The sequence below is a fragment of the Pithys albifrons genome, chromosome 3, assembly GCF_047495875.1.
Source record: "Pithys albifrons albifrons isolate INPA30051 chromosome 3, PitAlb_v1, whole genome shotgun sequence".
In the NCBI taxonomy this organism is placed as follows: domain Eukaryota; kingdom Metazoa; phylum Chordata; class Aves; order Passeriformes; family Thamnophilidae; genus Pithys; species Pithys albifrons.
Genome location: NC_092460.1, coordinates 64,632,827 through 64,651,187, shown reverse-complemented (window position 1 = coordinate 64,651,187; position 18,361 = coordinate 64,632,827). Strand labels below are relative to the sequence as shown.

Genomic DNA, 18,361 nt, shown 5'->3' with positions numbered 1-18,361 from the left:
TTATTTATGTTGATTTACTCTGTTTGGTTTAGTTCCATGACTTGTTCAACATGGAGTTGAAAAACCAGAAAAACCGATTCTATTTTTTTCAATTTATGTTGAAGAACTAAATTTGAGTGATTGAGAGGTTGAGACTTACTAGTTCAGAAGTTAAAAAGGATGCACTAAAAACGGTTTAATCCATACCCTGTAAATAGCAGTGATGGGCGATGCATAAACAGGATGGTTGTACTGGAACTGTAGATGTAGGTAATTCTGCATTACAGATTATTAGATGTTGATGCTATTGCTTTGTTTGTTGTTAAGTCTTGTACCTGGATTTTTATTATCCTCTGTGGATTGACCTGCCTCAAGTCCATTTCTTTGTCAAGAGCTTACCAATACTGTCTTCGTGTAGCTGGAGTAAGTTCCCCAGATGTAAATGCTGGGTTTGGAGACTGTGATAGAGGAGAGAGTCATGAAGGGAAGACTACGTTCACAGACTAGAGTGACAGTTTGCCTGAAGTCTAGCATGGGGTGGAGTGTCTGTGGGTCAGGTCTCAGCCCTAACAAAATGAGTTTGGTGAAGAGTATAGAGAAGAGGGAAGAGGAGGGACCCTCACTCTACCTGTAGCCATCAGCTGGGAGGCACGTAGCCTCCAGCATTCATTCACTCACCAAAAAATTCCTCTGAAGCAACGTCTTGCGTATAGGTTTAAATGTGAAATTATCTGTAGCATGCATTATGTAAATTCAAGATGGCCAGATGCACAGGTGTGTCTAGAACTTTTCTGACCAGAACTTGGACTTAGACTGAGTCCTGACTGTAATAATTTTTTGTGGGAAGCAGAAACACCTAGGGTTAAAGTTCCCATTGTCTGTCTTTATTTCTTCAATTAAAACATAATAACAGGGACATTCAGATAACATAAATTCACCAGTTATTACCAAGCTTTTAAACATACTTAAAAGTCAAACTTAGGAGAAATGTAACCTCTGATCTGATCAAATTTATGGAGTTACCATAAATTACTGGTGTTTAGCCTGTGCAGATGTTGTTAATTCATTGTGGTGTCTTGGGCTTGATTGCTTAGGGCTTTTTGATTGCCTAGGTAATTGCCTTATTTTTTCATTCTTTTAGGCAGCTCTAGAAAGTGTGCCACTCTATTCTCCATGAACACTTGTTTGGAGTGCTAGCAGTATGGTATTAGTTATCCTATTATAAAAGCAATGATTGTTTTCTACAAGGCTCTGGCAGTCACAGACCATATTTGCTCCACTAACAATGTTTTTGCTGTTGGTATAGACAGTATCTGGCTCTGGATTATGTTCCCTGCCTATCTGTCAGGTAATCCAGAGCACTTGTCTACCAGTGTCTGTTCAGCCTGGAGAAGAAAGGGCTCAGGGGGAATTTCATCAATGTGTATGAATACCTGAAGGAAGGTTGCAAAGATGATGATGCCAAAGCTCTTTTCAATGGTGTTCAGGGACAGGACAAAAGGCAGTGGGAACAAACTGAAACACAGGAGGTTCCCTCTGAACATCAAGGAAACTTCTTTTTTTCAGTGAGAATGACCAAACACTCACAGAGTTGCACAGAGATTCTGGTGCCTCAATCCTTAGAGATACTCAAAATCTATCTCGATATAGTCTTGTGCAACCGATTTTTGATGGCTCTGCTTGACCAGGGAGGTTGGACAAAATGACTTCTAGAGGTCCATGCCGGTCTCAACTATTGTGTCATTCTGTTAGAGGACTGCCCTGATGCCATGTTAAAGATACTTCAAGAATCTAGTTTCATGTTTCTGTCATACTGTTTCTGAATTGTCTGTGGGATTACAGGGAGATCTCTTTATCTGTCTCTTTCAGTTCTTGCATTTTCATGGACTTCTCCAGTGTCTGTAAACAGGATTTCTTTGTAGTGATTGCAGTAGTTGCTGATTTAAAAAAAACCTACCTCCTACATTTGGCACAAATTGGGTGACATAATCCATTTTTCCAAGAAATCTCAGTATCATTTCTATTGGTTAGACATGATGATAATGCCATCCTTGTACTTTGCCTGTTCTCTGTTATTTCACTACAGTGCTGCCAGTGTATGTCCTTTGTGCTTCTTTTTTTTGTGTGTGTGTGTATTTGTTTGTAGCTTGGCATTTTTTTTCAATCTTTCCAAAGTTGCCAGTCTCTCTTCCTATTTTTCCTGTGTTATGTGATAAAACTTGATATCCTGCCTGTGCCATCACAAGATGAATGTATAACCTTTTCAAATGGCATCTGCTTGAATGTTGCATATTCATCTAACACAGAAATATTTGATATCAATGACCTCTCAAAATATGTCCTCTCGTAGGCAATTTAGAAGAAGGTTTCAGTTTTACCTAGGTTCTTCCATGTGCAAAAGGAAGGGAAGACATCGCTTTTTTATGTTGTCTTACTTGTTATATCCTGCAGTTCTCTTACTCTGCTCTAATTTTGAGAGCAGTGAGGCTACAATGAAGATCAGCTGCTGCAAGCCCACTGTTACCCCAAAGTAGTTTGTTACTGGTGTCTTAGAAATACGGGTCTCAATTAGCAGTCAGTAATGAGCTACATACATTTTATTTTATTTAGATACTTGGATAATGCAGGTATACAGAATGCAAACTCTGGTAGAGATCACATTACACACTGAAATAATGCAAATGAATTACTAAAGGGAGGAGGAAATGTTTTTATCCTTCACTGAAGTCACTGAATTAAGAAGCTGCTTATTAGCCAATTTAGTAGGGAAGATAATTTCTAGTCTAATAAACAGATATTTGCATATCTAAGGAAGTGAACAAACACTATTAAGAAAAATGGACAGACTGTATCTCAAAAATGAGGGAAATAGAATGAGTCAGGATGAAGGATTAAGTCTGTTTAGATGTCAGGAACATTTCAAAGGTGAGACTGGTAAAAACCTGTTGTTCAACCGAGGGAGGAATATGAAGATCTAAGAGGGAGTGGAGGAGTGCACCTGAAAGTACTCCATGAGAAGGTCATCTCTTGCAGATGAATTCTCAGACCATAACTTCTGAATAATTTTTTGATGATTGGGAAAACATGAAACATAAAATGTGTACAAGGACCTGTGCTGTGATTACCCACTTGTCAGTACCAGCTCAATATGAATGTAATTATGGGTCAGTGTAACTATATTAAACTATATTAAGCTGTATGAAATGGTGATAATTTTTGTAAGCACTCAGCACCATTGTCAGTTTTGAAAGTTACTGATAAAATGTATGACTGATTTTGGTGTTTGTTTTTTTGTTTGTTTTTTTTTTTTTTTTACCTGAATTAGGCTTAAATGTGATTTAAGGGAACTAATAAGGCATATTTTATGTGAAAGTGTAGCAATACCATGCCCTAGGGCTTTTGTGTATCATAAAAGTTCCCAGGAAATACTAGTAGGAGTTTGTGTTGCTGTCATCCTCTCCCTTGTCAGTATGGTCACTCCATTGGTGGAGGGAAGAGATATAATACATCACCTTTTCAGTATTTCTTCCCCTCCACTGACAAGCACTGTTCCTTGTCCAGGCTGTCACTGCATGTGCAGCTCCACATGTTCTCTGAGCTTTGGATGATTTTCTATCTTGAGTTTATTTTCTGGTGGAATATTGGATTATCAATCTTACTCACTGTGTCAGAGATCTGACTGACCTCTATAAACTTTGTTCTGGACTAGATGACTCCTGTCATTTGTCAGGCTTTGCTTTTTTTCCCCCCTGAGTCTCTCAGTAGTCTGTTCTTGAAATACTTGTCCCAGCCTTTTATGTTCTCAGATCTGGTTAGCTCCTTGCCAAACTTAAGTAGTGTTGGTCACCAGCCTCTCTTTAGTGTATCACTTTTCTTTTGTAACTTCAGGTTACAAATATTTCTCCCTAGAGTTTTATTTTTACATAGTTTGCAGTATTCCATTTTTGTAAAAGATTTTCCTGTCTGAGTTGTAGACTCTGCATTAATTAAAACTATTAAACACTTCAAGTATATTTGAAACAACTATTGTCAGAACTAAGGCTATTTTCTAATTATTGTCTTTCTTTTCATTAGTATCTGTTGCTTCTAGGTGCAGAATGAAGCACCATTTCAATCTCTTCCCATTGTTTTCCATGGAAAGAGATTTCGGCTGTGGTCAAGACTTCAGCCATTCTGCTTTTCCATTCTACTAATTTCTTTTAATTACTTTCCCACCCTACTCCCACCCCCCAGCCATGTGCTGATAACTATATGGAGTTGCAAAATTACTCGGGGCCCAAGATCCTTAAAAAAGACCCTCTTTATTCTGAGACACATTACTGCCTGCCTCTGCATGACAGGATGTGGGCTGAACAAAGCCCATTGCTCAGCCCTCCTGCATCAGGGAAGTGAAGCTTCTTAGTGGTTAGTGTTTTGGTGCTACATTTTTATGTGGAAATTATGGGGTAACTGTGTTGGGAGGCATGATTTTTTTTTTGTCACAATCTTGCATGCCTGTTTTTTAATGGTGATTTTTCACCTCTCATGAGTAGCTGTGTAGCACATGGCTGGCAACCTGTGACCATGCTGATTTGTAACAGAATGAAGTAGTAAATTCACTTAGTTAAATCTCTCTAGGATACGTTCACCTTTGACTTTTGTATTTTGATTCGGCAGGGTGTACTTTGAGGCCCTTGTGAATATGGAGTCTGTGCAAAGCATTAGTTTAAGTGGTTACATCCTTGGGCGTGAGTGAGGAGGAGAGAGTTTGAACTTGCATGAGGACAAAATGTGTCCTCTGTTATTTGTTTCTGTCCAGAGTTCAAGATGATGGTTGTTTTTTTGTGCTATCTCACAGAAAGTTATTGTTTCCTTTATTAAAATCGTATATTAAATAAACTGATAGATTACTATTTTTACTATTAACATAGTAAAATTTTATCCTGATCTAATATTATCTAAAGAATTTGCATAAGAAGGTAGAGATACACTTTATTCTAGGGCTTAGGATAAACAGCAAGACCTAAAAGCAATATCTCAGGAGCTACTCAGGACAGTACATTTGTATTTCTTTATCTTACTCTGGAGAAGATAAAGAGGTAAAGTTCCCACAAAAATATTGCCTTCAGATGTAGTGAATATGATTATCTGTATTGTAATTTTTTCTCCAGGTGAAATATCATGGTACATATTTTTAAGGTGCTGATAATGTGAAATACTTCCCTGTCTTCCCAAAATTCTTGTTTCTGCTTTCACTGTTAAACTGTGCCCATCATCTGTGAATGTGATCTTACTTTAAAGCAAATATAAAAGAGGTAAATATCGGTATATAGAGTGTTGTACTTATGCAAACATTCATGTCTCTTACTGTAAGGAAAATCAGTTTTATGTATGTCAGATGAGAAAATCTATTTTACCTCATTACTGCTCTTAGGTAGAATGGATTTTTGGAGTTTTCTGCACCCTGGTTTTGCAGCAAAGAGAAGGAATATGGCAGTGGAACTTGATCATTTTCTTTGCGACAGCATTAATACTGGAAGTGCTCAGTAATCAGTGGCTTGTTGTTTTCAGCCATAGAATTCTCATGCTCTGTTAACTCTGGTGGTAGGAAAATGGCTGTTGGCAATTTTCCATCATGTCAGTCCTTGCAGTATTTACGTTTGATACCATATTTATAAAGGCAACAAAAGTATTTTTTGCATTTTCTCTCTTCAGATATTTTGGTGTTGAGAGTTGGGTTGTGTTTCCTCTGTTCACCTGTTCTGTAAATACTGTAGGGGATGCACTTACAGTACCTACTCCTATATCTGGAATTAATGGAAACCTGAGCTGATTTCAGTCTCTGTCTCTGTTTGATCTGTACAACTCCTTGCGTGTCTAAGAAGAGTTTTGAATTCCCACATTAGACTGCAGACTGGGAAAAAAAGTTTATAAAGAAACTTAGTGAAAGACCTTTTTTTCGTTTTTGATATTGTGCAGCAATTCATAATGATTTGTCCAGGTATTATTTTAAAAGAAAGGCATTGTTCATGTGGAGGTCAATAAAACCAAGATGATGTGCAATACATCCACAATGGGTGATTGCATTCATTTTTCATTTTAACGTTGAATCATTTGATATACTTTGAAATAACAAAGTAATGATCTATTGATTGGGGGTATCAAAATTGAAAGCAATTTAATAAAACACGTCAAATAAAATCAACAGATTTCTATTTTATTTTCTTAAGCTGTGAACTAACCATTCCCCAGTGTCAAGGCTCAGTTACTTGAAAAAATAGCAAATTTTTCCTTTCTGAATTGCTACTTAATCTCTCTCCTTACCTTCCTCAGTTTTCTCTCATGCATTTTTTTCCCTCTTGGATCCTTTAGTATTCACATTGCATTAAACATCTGCTATTTCTATCAAACACTCTGTGAATCCATCCATTGTTTATGTCAGTTAATGTTAAGTAATACTTTGTACAGCAATAAGAAGTAATAAAAAGCCCAGCAATAAACCGCTGTGTGTCAGTGATTTCTCCTCAGGGCCTGCAACAAGCCATTCGATTTGACTGAAATAATGGCAGACACTTTTAGACCTTTGCATTAACTCTGCAGGCTAACATCCATGTGGGTTGGTAAGTGTCATGCTTACAGAAGAATATTGGTGCTGTAGTCCCAGAGATAAAAAGTGATGGGAGCCAGAGTAAGTATTTAGGTAAACAGAAACATTAGTTAAAGATTTCCCATGGGGATATCATCCAGGTGTGCAACTTCTGTGTGTTTGAATACTTGGCATGTACTGACCTGAGACAGTAGAATACTATTAAGTTTGAAGATAGCTAATTTAGAGTAACTACGTCCTAACTGCCAAAAATGAAATACTAAATTGGTTTAGTTTTTAGGAAACATGCACTTAGTATTTTCTGAAAATTAGATGTCTCAAAGTGTCTCAAGGTGGATGCTGGCTTCAGAGAGCTTTCACCAACCCTGGGAGGTTTGGTTTTTGACATGTGTCATTCCATTGTGTTGTTTCCCACTCCTCCCCTGCCCCCCCAATATCTTTTTACAGGAATGAAAGAATATAGGAAAATGGCTTTCCAGAACAAATGTCTCTGTCATATGCTAATGAAATGGTGCAAAAAAGAAAGTTTCTTAGTATCCAGTTTAGATATTTCTTATAAGTATTTATAGTAGTTCTTTATCATTTGAAAATTTGGATATGCCTTACAATAACTACTGTTTGACTCAAATTTTTTTAACCATAGCTGTTCCTTTTTGTAGTTGTCTTGATCCTTAAAATGTGAATAAATAATTAAATGGTATTGTACTATAGGAAAGCATCTTCTACTCAGGAAAAGAAATTACTTTGATTAAGGAATCTGAGTAGCAGAAAAATAAACCTTTCTAGTATAAAGTGGTGGTGGTGTTTTTTTCTTTTTGGTTTGCTCCAGCAGCATTCATTTAGGAAATTGCACCAAACCTTTACAGAGATTTATTGCATTATGCAGCATTAGAAAAGGGCAAACCCCATACTTAGGGTATTAATAAAATAAACTGATAGTAGTCCATACATTAGTTTGTGAATTTTTGGTCAAGAAAATGGGAATCCTGGGAGCATGAGATCTGCACCTGATATCTTGAAGAAAGGCTCTCTGAAGAAATGAATGAAAATAATGTTAGGAGAGTCACATAGGTAAAAGCAAATTATTTTTACAGTGTCATTTTGTAATAAAAATGGGGATTATGAGGGAAAAACATGGAGTTCATGTAGTGAACAGTTTATATCTGTGTGCCTCCTGGGTTTATTAAGGAATATATAGGTATAAAGATGCTTGACAAAAAAATTCTTGTTTCTCACTACATGTTCTCATTTACAAGTTGCAGGGTTTCAGAGTTCTCATTTATTTGGGAGACTTCTCATGTATGCTAACAGAAAATTTGCAGAAATCATTCACACATAGTTATTTTTTTTCTTAGCAGATGCTTTTTAACTGCCACCTTGAGATTAGAAGTTTAATACTGTCATATGTTCTGCTGGATCTAGCCCTCAGTTGCATTAAAACCAGCAGCTAAACCCAGTAAGATTGCGGTACGTAATATTAGTAAATGTAGACATGGATATCTCTCTGTGTTTATACACATGCTCGTATTTATATATATATTAAGGAAGTGTGTCTGTTAAACCAGTATCTTTGTCTAACTTCAAATGGATGTGGTTAAGAATAGCAGAATTACAGTGGTGGAAAAGGTGCTTTAATGTTTGTAAAAGAGTAGGATGATAAAGGAGGGGAAAAGGACCCCCAAAGTCAGGGTACTCTGCATGAGAGAGTTGGATCTCATTTTGCATTTAATCAATGCTAACCCTGCTCTCATTTAAAGCAAGAGTGATGTTCCCAGTTGCTTGGTTTGGGGAAATACCATAACTGAGTGGTGAAAAAGAAAAACAGTATAATTTTCAAGACACTAAGTTCATAGTTAAAACCCCCATCAAATGTGTGTTGCTTTGTGACCAACTTAGGTGTTAAGTCGTTAATTTCTGTTTTGCACTATGATGATAAAGTGCTAATAATGTCAAGGGATGATATTTTGATGTCAGCTCACATAATTATGATGCCTTAATTATTTGGAAACAAAAGCAGCTGTTGAGCTATGTACAGTTTTTGTAACTTGATTTTTTTTTTGTGACATTCAAGTAGAAATAGGTTTTTAAAAAATCCAAATGCTATTGTATTTGAATAGTTATACTATAGCATGTATATGTGAAGTTCCAGTACTTTTTTTTTCAGGTGATTTTATTTTAGCTGTATAGTTTTTACTTCTTAGTCATGAATTTAGTCTCTGTGAAGGCCAGGAGGTGGAAACCCTCTATTATTCCAGCACTACGCAGGACTCTGCACTGCTGTATCAGGAAATCTCAAGTAACAGTTTTATGATGCATGAGGATATTATTCTCTGCAAGCAATAACACACATTTCTATTTCTCCAGCAATATCCACATAATCAAACATTCACAAGTGCTTCACAAAGAATTTAATTAAATAGCGTGCAGAGTGACTGGATGCAGCATGTACACAAGCTGTTATATATTCAGTAGTTCCCATTTTGCAGTTAGTGCAGAACACTTCTGTTCAGTAATATGTATGAATGATATTGCTATCAAAATGTGCATCATCACCCCTCCTTTTGTACTTTGTTCCTTGAAAATGACGCTGAGACCTTAACAGATGTCACCTCCAGGAGTGAAGGATACCTTCCTCAGGGCTCCAGTGGTGTGACAAACAGAGGGAAATACAAATTCTCATGTTGAGATTTGAACACAAACATTGTTCCTCTGAAATCAAATGTTTATTCCTCCTCAGAGAAAGATACAGATTATTGTGTCTTTTACCACAAAACCAAACGTGTTTGGAATTTTATTTAAAGGTAGTAGAAATTTTTGGAGCAAAGGTCAGCCACTGAAGAATTCACATCAAGACTTGAATATTCAGAGTTTAGATGTGGAAAATCAGAAGCAAAAGATTTTTTGACAAATGAGTATGTTCAGAGTCCGTTCTGTCAGCCAGTGGAGATTGTCTCTTCTTTGGCGTTAAAGTTCAGTGTGTCAGCCTCTGCAATAGGAAAAGGTAGCGTGCTCATATTCGTTCCACTTTATCGGTATGCTCATGTCACCTGCAGGGCTTAACATTCTGGAAACTGACAGGGTTATCTAATATGTTTTGTTTTCTCTCTTCTGAAAAGCCCTTTAAGCATTAGCCAATGAATGAGAGTTTTCAACGAGGCTGTGTTGGATGAAAGTGATTTAGAATATCCCTCTGTGGTTGCTACCTGCAAGGCAGTTATCTGTCCTTCAGATTGGAAGGTTTTATGGGTATGTCAGTGCTGTATAGTATCAGTCTAAATTGGAAGACCAATAGCAATGACACAAATGGTGAAAGACAGTCTATAATTAACCGTAAAGGTGTTTAGTGTGAGACCTCACTCTTGTTTCCCAGTTCCACAGAGTTATTCCAGTTATTACTGGCTGATACTGATAAAATCTGTACATTATGATTGGCAAGAAAGATCAAAAGCTACAAATGTACACAAAAGGGGAGAAAAATTTCAAAAGGATCAGTGAAAAGTAGGAAACTGGTTTTCATTTTGTGCTAGTTCTGGTTCTGTGTCTCTCTGCTAATTTGAGAACTGCTGAACACTGAATTGGGATAAATAAGAACAAAGTCTCTCTGCACTCATCTTCTGAAGACACCTTTTAGAGGAAGGTTTAATTGCTGTAGGAGAAATTATAGAGGTATGACTTTCTTTACAGAGTTGAGAATGGGAGAGATCTCTATTTAATTAATGAAGATTTGCTGTTAACTTCAGTGATTTCACTCAGTAGCTTATGTGTCCTTTTTTCTTTATCCTTATCCATTCTTTGTGTAGCAGACAGGAGTTTTGCATTTTGCATGTCATTTATAACAAATTGCAGTTATTTTAAAAATTTAGTACAGTTCAAGCTTCAACTGAAGAAGAAAAGGAAAGCTTGAAATTTTGAATTTACTCGCATGTCTAATCTTGAACACCATGTTTTGGATTTTTGCTTTATTTTCTTTAATTAAGCTCTTGTTCTAGTGTCTGCTTTTCTATAAAATATTTATTCTTTAGCATTTGTAGTATGTCTGTGTTTGCAATTTGGATATTTTCACTTTGCTTGTATTTGGAAGTAGCTGCTAGATTCTCTCTTTGCTTCCACTAGGAGGCTGGTATTTTTATGCTTCTTGCAGCAGGCCCTTTTTGGAAATGCCAGAACATACACAAATTCTCCATTCCCAATATTTCAGTGGCAACTTGCTGTGAATCCTTGAGTAGAGCTCCTGCTGTCTGGTTGTTCTCTAAGCCAGTTTTACTACATGTATCAACAAGCCAAAACAGACAAACTTAGGAAATGTATCAGTGCTGTGATATAATTTAGAGTATTATTTAAATAAGTGGGTGAGAATTTTTTTTGTTTAGGTTAGGAAGTCAGCCCAGAGATCTTTCATCCCACCCAGTGAAGTACGACCTATGTGTATACTGCATGTGGTAACAGCCAATGAACTGACTTTGGAACCAGAAGTAATATAGGCAAAGGAGAGAGGAGTGTGGCAGCCAGGCCAGTTAATTAAGAAGTCAGGCTAATTAGTTTTACTGGAGGGAGCACCATGCTGATGTGACATTGTAGCTTCCAAAATTCTGTCTGACTTGTACATGGGTTGCACTGGGCTTCTTATAAATGTACAGGTTGTTTCTAGGCTCTTTCAAATGTTTTTTTGGCATAATGCGGCATCGTGTATTGGTTTATGCCCTAGGGAAATTTACTGTGACTTTGGATTTCTTTTCAGACTAATAGTCAATTTAGTTCCTTCTCAATCTTCTGCAGTAAGATTTTTTTAGCACATATGTTGTAATATGATCTTGTTCAACCTCATGCCACTAAGATTCCATGTTACTTTGTTTTCTTCCTGATGGACCTTTCCATCTTCTTCCTTATATTTTGTCACTTAGTGAATACAAAACTGAAGTTGCTCCTGAAGTTGTGTACAGCCCCACTTCCAACCTGTGGGGCTGAGAGCTGACTGTCAGCAGTCCAGTTCCCAGAGGATGTGTGGTAGCAATAGTGCACACAGAAAAATGCCTTGTTTTGTAAGACCTGATGATTCTGAACAATTAGCTGTTTTTCTTGTTACGAAAGAGTATTTCTTCAGTGCACCCCTTAGTTTCAGTCATTACATACAGTTAGATATGTAGGATTTTCATAAAGGCATTGCTTTAAGGAAAAGACAAAAAATACTTGTGCTAAAAGTCTGTGTTACCACATTGATACGGCATAATAAACATGAGAAGCAGTATCAAACCCAGTTGTAAATCAGAAAGGTGTTGTAAATAAGCTGGATTCTGTATAGAAAGCTTCAATTAGAAATACTAAGTACTGTATTGCATCAATAACATGGTACTCATATGTGAGCAGGTAGTGGCATAAGATAAAAAAAGAAATATTTTATTGGTTTCCTAAATAACCTTACTAGAAAGTTGAAATGAAGGTTTTTGGGGGTTTGTTTGTTTTTCCATGTATGTTATTTCAAATGCTTTTAGTGATGATTTATAGTCTTTCTTGCAATAGTTCTTCAGCATTGTAGCTCCCACAAGGAGTTAACACATATTTTTTTTATTTCTAGATCTGTTAGCTGTGCCTAAGCATCCATATGCTGCTATGGAGAACTGGGGACTGAGTGTTTTTGTGGAGCAAAGGATACTGCTAGATCCAAGCGTTTCTTCTATATTATACCTACTGGATGTCACCATGGTCATTGTACATGAGCTATGTCATCAGGTATTAAAGGTGTTCATATATTTGATCTTAATGTCAGAAACCATGCACTCCTTTAAAACTGAATGTGAATTTATACTGTATGTTTGGACACTCGTAACTTCTATTTTAACTGAAATCCAAGTAACACAGAGGTCTGTAAGACATATTCCTACAATATCTAAACTGTGAAGTCTCAAAATGGGCATTTGTATGATTATAGTCTGTATGTTTGTGTGACAGTGTTTTTGTTGCAGGTGTGTAGAATAAACACGTTGTTAGCTGTAGAAAGTGATCTGTTGCAGAACTGTAGCAGATTCATCCTGAATTTCATGTTCATGTAAAAAATCTTTTGGCTGAAGTCAGTTTGGTAATCAGCTGCTTCTTTTATCATATATAAACATACTTCCATTTCCTTTTTCTTTTTTTTTCTTTTAATTTGGTATGGACCCTCTCTGTGTTCACTTTTGGGGAGTAATTGAGACTTTATGTGTACAGAAACCATTGTCCCAATAAGGAAAATAATAAATCCATATTACAGTTTATTTCACATTTTTCCTATCTTCTTATCTCAAACCAAACACATTACAAGTGTTTAGTAATACTGAGTTGAATGCAAATTTTATTGAAGAAATTGGATACAGGAGCAGGAAATGCTTTCTTACACTCACGAGAGGCATAATCATAGCCTTCAGGTTAAAGTGAATGAAATCCTACTGTGTAATCACCATGGCTTACATCTGTGACTTTACACAGTGTTCTTTAAAGGCAGTGCAAATTCTTAACACTTTCTACAAATAAGAAGTACCATGTAAGAGGGAGCCATTGTAATGGAGTTCTGGCAGATAAAGCTAGAAATAATAATTTTTGGTTCATATGCATGCTTCACGTTAAATCTGTTGATGAAGTCCTCAACTGCAACATGAATTTTTAATTGAATGGTATTGCTGGTTTGATCTTGATAGTATCTGATTTTGTTATAAGCTGTTTATTGTGCATTACAATAGATTAGCATATTATTCAGCTAGAAAAATTACAGTGCCTTAGGAATCAGGTGTGGAAAACACGCATTAGGTCATCAAATCCCTGCTCCTGGTAGTATTAGATTCTTCCATGTGCATTTGTAGCACCAGGTTCAGTGCTCCTGATTATAGGGTTATGTGACTTCCCTTAAAACCTTTTGATTAAATCTGATGGTCGATAACTTTTTCCAAGTGTTCAGCTTTAAGTCTTGGTTTTAGTGAAGTCATTCCATTACTTGCAGTTATTCTTTGCACTGCTTTGATAATTTCCTTGGCTTCCAGAGCAATTTCTACTTCAGATGTGGGCAATTATCACATCAGTAACTTGCCAAGTTTGTTTATTTGGTTCTCATTGAAACTGAAGCCTTTTTAGATTCTTCTGGGAATGTTAAGAGGATCATGAAGTGGGTGAAAAGTATAATTGAATTTATTTTAGGGTAGAAATGTAGTTATAAAGTGATTTTAAGTGACCTTAAAAGAGTAAATGAGGAGGTTTACTTGATGTCCATGTTGATATTACTTCCAGTGTTGTTTGCTTAATTAAGTGTAGCTTCCTCTATTCCTGTTGCTGTGGTTTCTCTTTCAATACGTTGCATATCAGGTCTTTGCTCAGCTGCTTCACTGGATAACTAGACAAGATAGAAAATACTCAGGTGAAAGAAACATTATTTCTACTTTTTAGATGTAGAATTGAATGACACAGAATGTGGATTGCTCATCTACTAATGAAGCTTAAAGGGTAAAACCCTCAAAAAATATAAGCTGCAAAATACAGTCAAGCACCTCCACACAGTTTTGTCTTTATTTTTCTGATTTTATCTTACCATACATAGTCAGAAGCCCGTAAAGGAAACTTCAGAGCAGGAACTCTAAACAATACCATCTTATTTGAAAATGTACTGAACTGAGACCTGTCTGGGTCCAGGATCTCTTGCCTCTGATGATGAATTGTTAATTATTCACTGCATTTTTAGTTGTCTTTTGCTGTGAAGCGTCTCACTTGCTAACCTGTGGTGACACATGAATATTCCTCCCCTTCACTTGTTTGTACACATAGAATAACAGAGATTAACCAAAATCACTTCTGGTGCAGCCAAAAGTAGAATCCACATCTCCAGTTATCCCTTTTTATTGATGTTTGTCTTTTAATTTCAAGTAAGAGAAAATAGAACTCTCATTAAATACGTCTCTCTTCTTCTTCTTCTTCTTTTTTTTTTTTTAAGAATTGTGTAATTTTCCCTGACATTTAAACCCATGACTTCAAGGCTTATGGAACATACCTGAGCATGTAGTAAACTGATCTGTATGAGACTCCTGTTACTTCAAGTTACAAAGCAATTACTTTGCTAATGTTTTTTTGAGGATTCTAAAAATCAGATGAACATTAAAATTGAAGATAATTGCCTTTAGATTTGACTGTTTAAAACTGTGATTTCCAGACCTGCTGGGTATTAATGCTTGAGCACAGTGTTTGGGACAGATAGAAAATGAGACAGCACTGCAAAAAGACATATTCTGTGGTTGTCAAAATATGGGTGAGAACTGTGTGTAAGAAAGAATTTCATGCCCAGTTTCTTCACAGTTGACTTTGTCATGCTTGAGCAGGTATTTATTTTAGGTATGCGTTTTAGGAGAGACACATTGCAGTTACGTAGATAGCTTTGGCAATTTGTAGATTACTATTTTTTGATATTTCAGCTCGAGTGTTCTTTCAGAACATTTTATTTATTTAATTAAAAAAGTTAATAATTGAACGAATGAGTGTTTTGACATAAAACCTTCTCCTCCAAGCCTGAAATCATAAAAGATATTTGTCAAAATACATATATTTCTAGCAGGTTAATTTGATAGCTCAAAATAATTACCATAATTTATTAAAGTAATTCTATTAAGGTAGGCATCAGTTTTATTTGCATGTCACAGATCAGTCCCACCTACAGCCTTTGAAGGAAGAGTCATTTGAATTTATGCACCATGATTTTTTGCGATAGCTTTCCCACCTGAGGATAAAACTTGGTGTGACAAATTGAGGTAAAGAGGCATGAAAGCAGAAAGAAAATTTAGAACTTCTGAATCAACATTTTAAAAATAATCTGTAAAGGAAGCATATAGGAGAGAGTGTCCTTTCAGTGTATCTGTAAAGTAAGTACCTTCTGCTTATCAGGTTGAACATAATACTCGAGGGAGATGGGGAATTTATGTAATCAATAAAAGTTTACAATAAAAAGAGGTAATGATCTTCACTCCAGACAGATAGTGCCTATAGTCTAATACATAAATAAATAAATACATACCTACATACATACATACGTACATACATTAGAGAAAATAAATGCTTTACTTACAGTTTTCCTTTCAGACATGTAACACCTAGGAAGATAATAGCACCTTTCTGCTGGAAAAATTTGGTTTCTTACTTGCAGTCTCTGGTACTGCTCTGTCTATGACATCTCTAATTCTCTCTGATACTGTTCAAGACTAGTTAAGCAAAATCCTGCATTTTCATATGGATATCACATGCTGGTTTAATGACTGTAAAACATTTCTTCCTTTCGGTGAATAATCAAACAAATTGTTTAATTGTATCAGTAATAAATAAAGCCAGAAAACTCTCTTTTGTGACATCACAAACTAATCTTATTAATTCAAGTTACAGGAGGAGTTATTATGAACTTTACAACCTTTATTTTTCTAAATCTCTCTCTGGGTAGTCATAGTACAAAATGACTATTACTGGTTTCATATTTGTTCAGCAGTTCTCTTGAAATTCAAGAAATAAACTCTAAGCTATTGTGATTAGTCTGTCATTAGAAATCATTTAATCAACCTTTACTTGTATGAATATAACTCATACTCCCCAGTGTGTGAAAGTTATATTCATTTCAACATTTCAAGTTCTGAAAATGCACTAGCTCCATGAACATATTTCCAATATTTCTTAGTCTTTTCAGTTTAATGTTAAGAACAGGATCTTTAGTGGCCCTGTAGAGAGTTAATTTATTGGTAGCCTTCGACCACATAATGCTCACTGCATGTGCATTAAGTTTAGCTTCTTCTAGTGTATGAACATGACATGACTTTTATCAACTTCATCTCTTCTTCCTAAATTCTTAAGTTAGTTGTCAGGGACATTCATTGTTTTGCTTAATTTTTTCATTCAAATCTTATTTACTGAACCTTTTGTGGCAATCTGGTATTCTTTCTGCTACTCTGTTCTTTGAAGCACTAGTTTTCACTTTGCTATGGATCCTCATTGCAGCACTGATCCTTCCTTGGTGCTGTTCTCACTCCATGAAGACATGCACAGAAGCGAGACCTTTCATTAAGGTTGCAGGCAAAGCCTTCAAACAAGTCAGATGTCATGAAAGCAAACTGCTATTGGCCCAACTCCGCTTTCATTCATTCTCTGCGCTTGTTGCGGTTCAGCAGCAGCATCTCTGTACTAACCTGTCTCTTCCTCTGGAATACTTAATTGCTGCTCACTTTCTGTGTAATTTTATGACTTGCAAACACATGAAAGCTCAAAATATTTCTGTTGATTATGATTTAATCTCATTCATATTAAGAGAAAACTGACATAATTTTACTGAAACAAACTTGGTATTTGTGTGGCAGAAAAGGTGCTATAGAGAGCATGAAATATGTTTTCATGATAGTGTATTTGTTTCTACTCCTTCTGCACTGGTGCTAAAATGATTCAGGTTGCAGAGGGCCGTTACAATCATTTAAACAGGGTCATCCATCTAAAGAAGAATTTATGACATCTGATTTCCTTTGAATTCTTGTTCTCATTCATCTTCCAGTCATCATCTCAGCTCTGTGTAAAATCCGTCTGACATGCACATACCCTGTACTGCGAGATTTGTGTCTGTTGATGGCTTACTGAGTGGAGTATCTAATGGCCGTATTCTTACTGCGCCCTCAGCAAGTTCAGACCCCTCAGTTCAGACCCTTCCCCCCTTTTCAGCTGATGATCTTTATGCAGGAGTTTAATTATCCTTGAGATTTCTGTCCTTCTTGCTAAATTAGACTGAAGTCAGTAGGAAAATTGAGGAGTAACCTGGAGGGAATGGGAAAGACAATCAGCTCAAGTAGGGTTGCTTTGCATATACATAGGTGGTCTGTGCTGTTTCAGATACCTCTGCTTCTGGTTGCTGTTTGGGAAGGCTGCTGTTCTCCTGTAAGTCCTCTGTGAAGTTTCCTAGTCTTCATGGGTATCTCAGACACTCTAGTATGTTCTCTTAAGTGGCATCAACTACCTGCTTTTAGGCATCAGAGTCTTACTCACAGAGAGATGGCATTATTGAATAAAACTGCTTTCCTTAGGAAATCTTTCAAGAGGAGAATTGCTAGTATTGTAAATCTTAGTGGGCAGACATTGTGGAGAAAGAAATGCTAAAATTTAGGTCTGGGATGGGGAATGTGTTCCCAGTTTTTCAATTTTTGCACTATACGTACTGAAGTTCCCAGGTAATGTATCAGATTACTTGAGTTAGAAGCCTTTTTCTGTCCAGTGTGTGTATTAGTCCCTTAAACCTAGATGAGTGTCTACTTTGGATAACTAAAGCTGGCACTGTGGGTACTGACCTCAGTGCTTTTCCTCTGCTTGTTCTTTTCTAATGTTTTACTTCCTTAACTTGTGCATCCTTTAAAGGCTGAATTAATTCGTACATGAAAAAAACAGTTAATGAGTTTCAGTGGGTGGTATATACTACTGTTTTTATTAAAACTTACAGAGAATGTGTTCTGTGTAAGTGGAATATATACAAACATGGTTTCTTAAAGGCTTTTCATTTGAACTTTTCTTTGCAGTGGTTTGGTGATCTTGTGACTCCAGTTTGGTGGGAGGATGTGTGGTTGAAAGAAGGTTTTGCTCACTATTTTGAATTTATTGGGACAGACTACCTCTATCCAGGGTGGAACATGGTAAGTCAGTTCTATTTTGTGGAGACTCCACAGAAAAGTTGCTCTGCTGTTATACTCCTGTTTGTGTTGTAGACACGGACTGCTGAAAGATACCAAATGATGTGTGCAAGTATCAGATGTCGAATGAAACAAAATCACTAGGTGT

At 36.4% G+C, this 18,361-nt stretch overlaps 1 protein-coding gene across 1 annotated transcript in view; it reads left to right on the top strand.

Annotated features, from left to right (window-relative positions):
- The window catches only part of TRHDE (thyrotropin releasing hormone degrading enzyme), a 213,403-nt gene that overhangs the window by 70,429 nt on the left and 124,613 nt on the right, over positions 1-18,361 (top strand). Inside the window, exons 4-5 of the mRNA XM_071552209.1 lie at positions 12,138-12,292; positions 18,103-18,216. Of these exons, the coding sequence (XP_071408310.1) occupies positions 12,138-12,292; positions 18,103-18,216 (269 nt within the window). The remainder of the gene's footprint in view (positions 1-12,137; positions 12,293-18,102; positions 18,217-18,361) is intronic.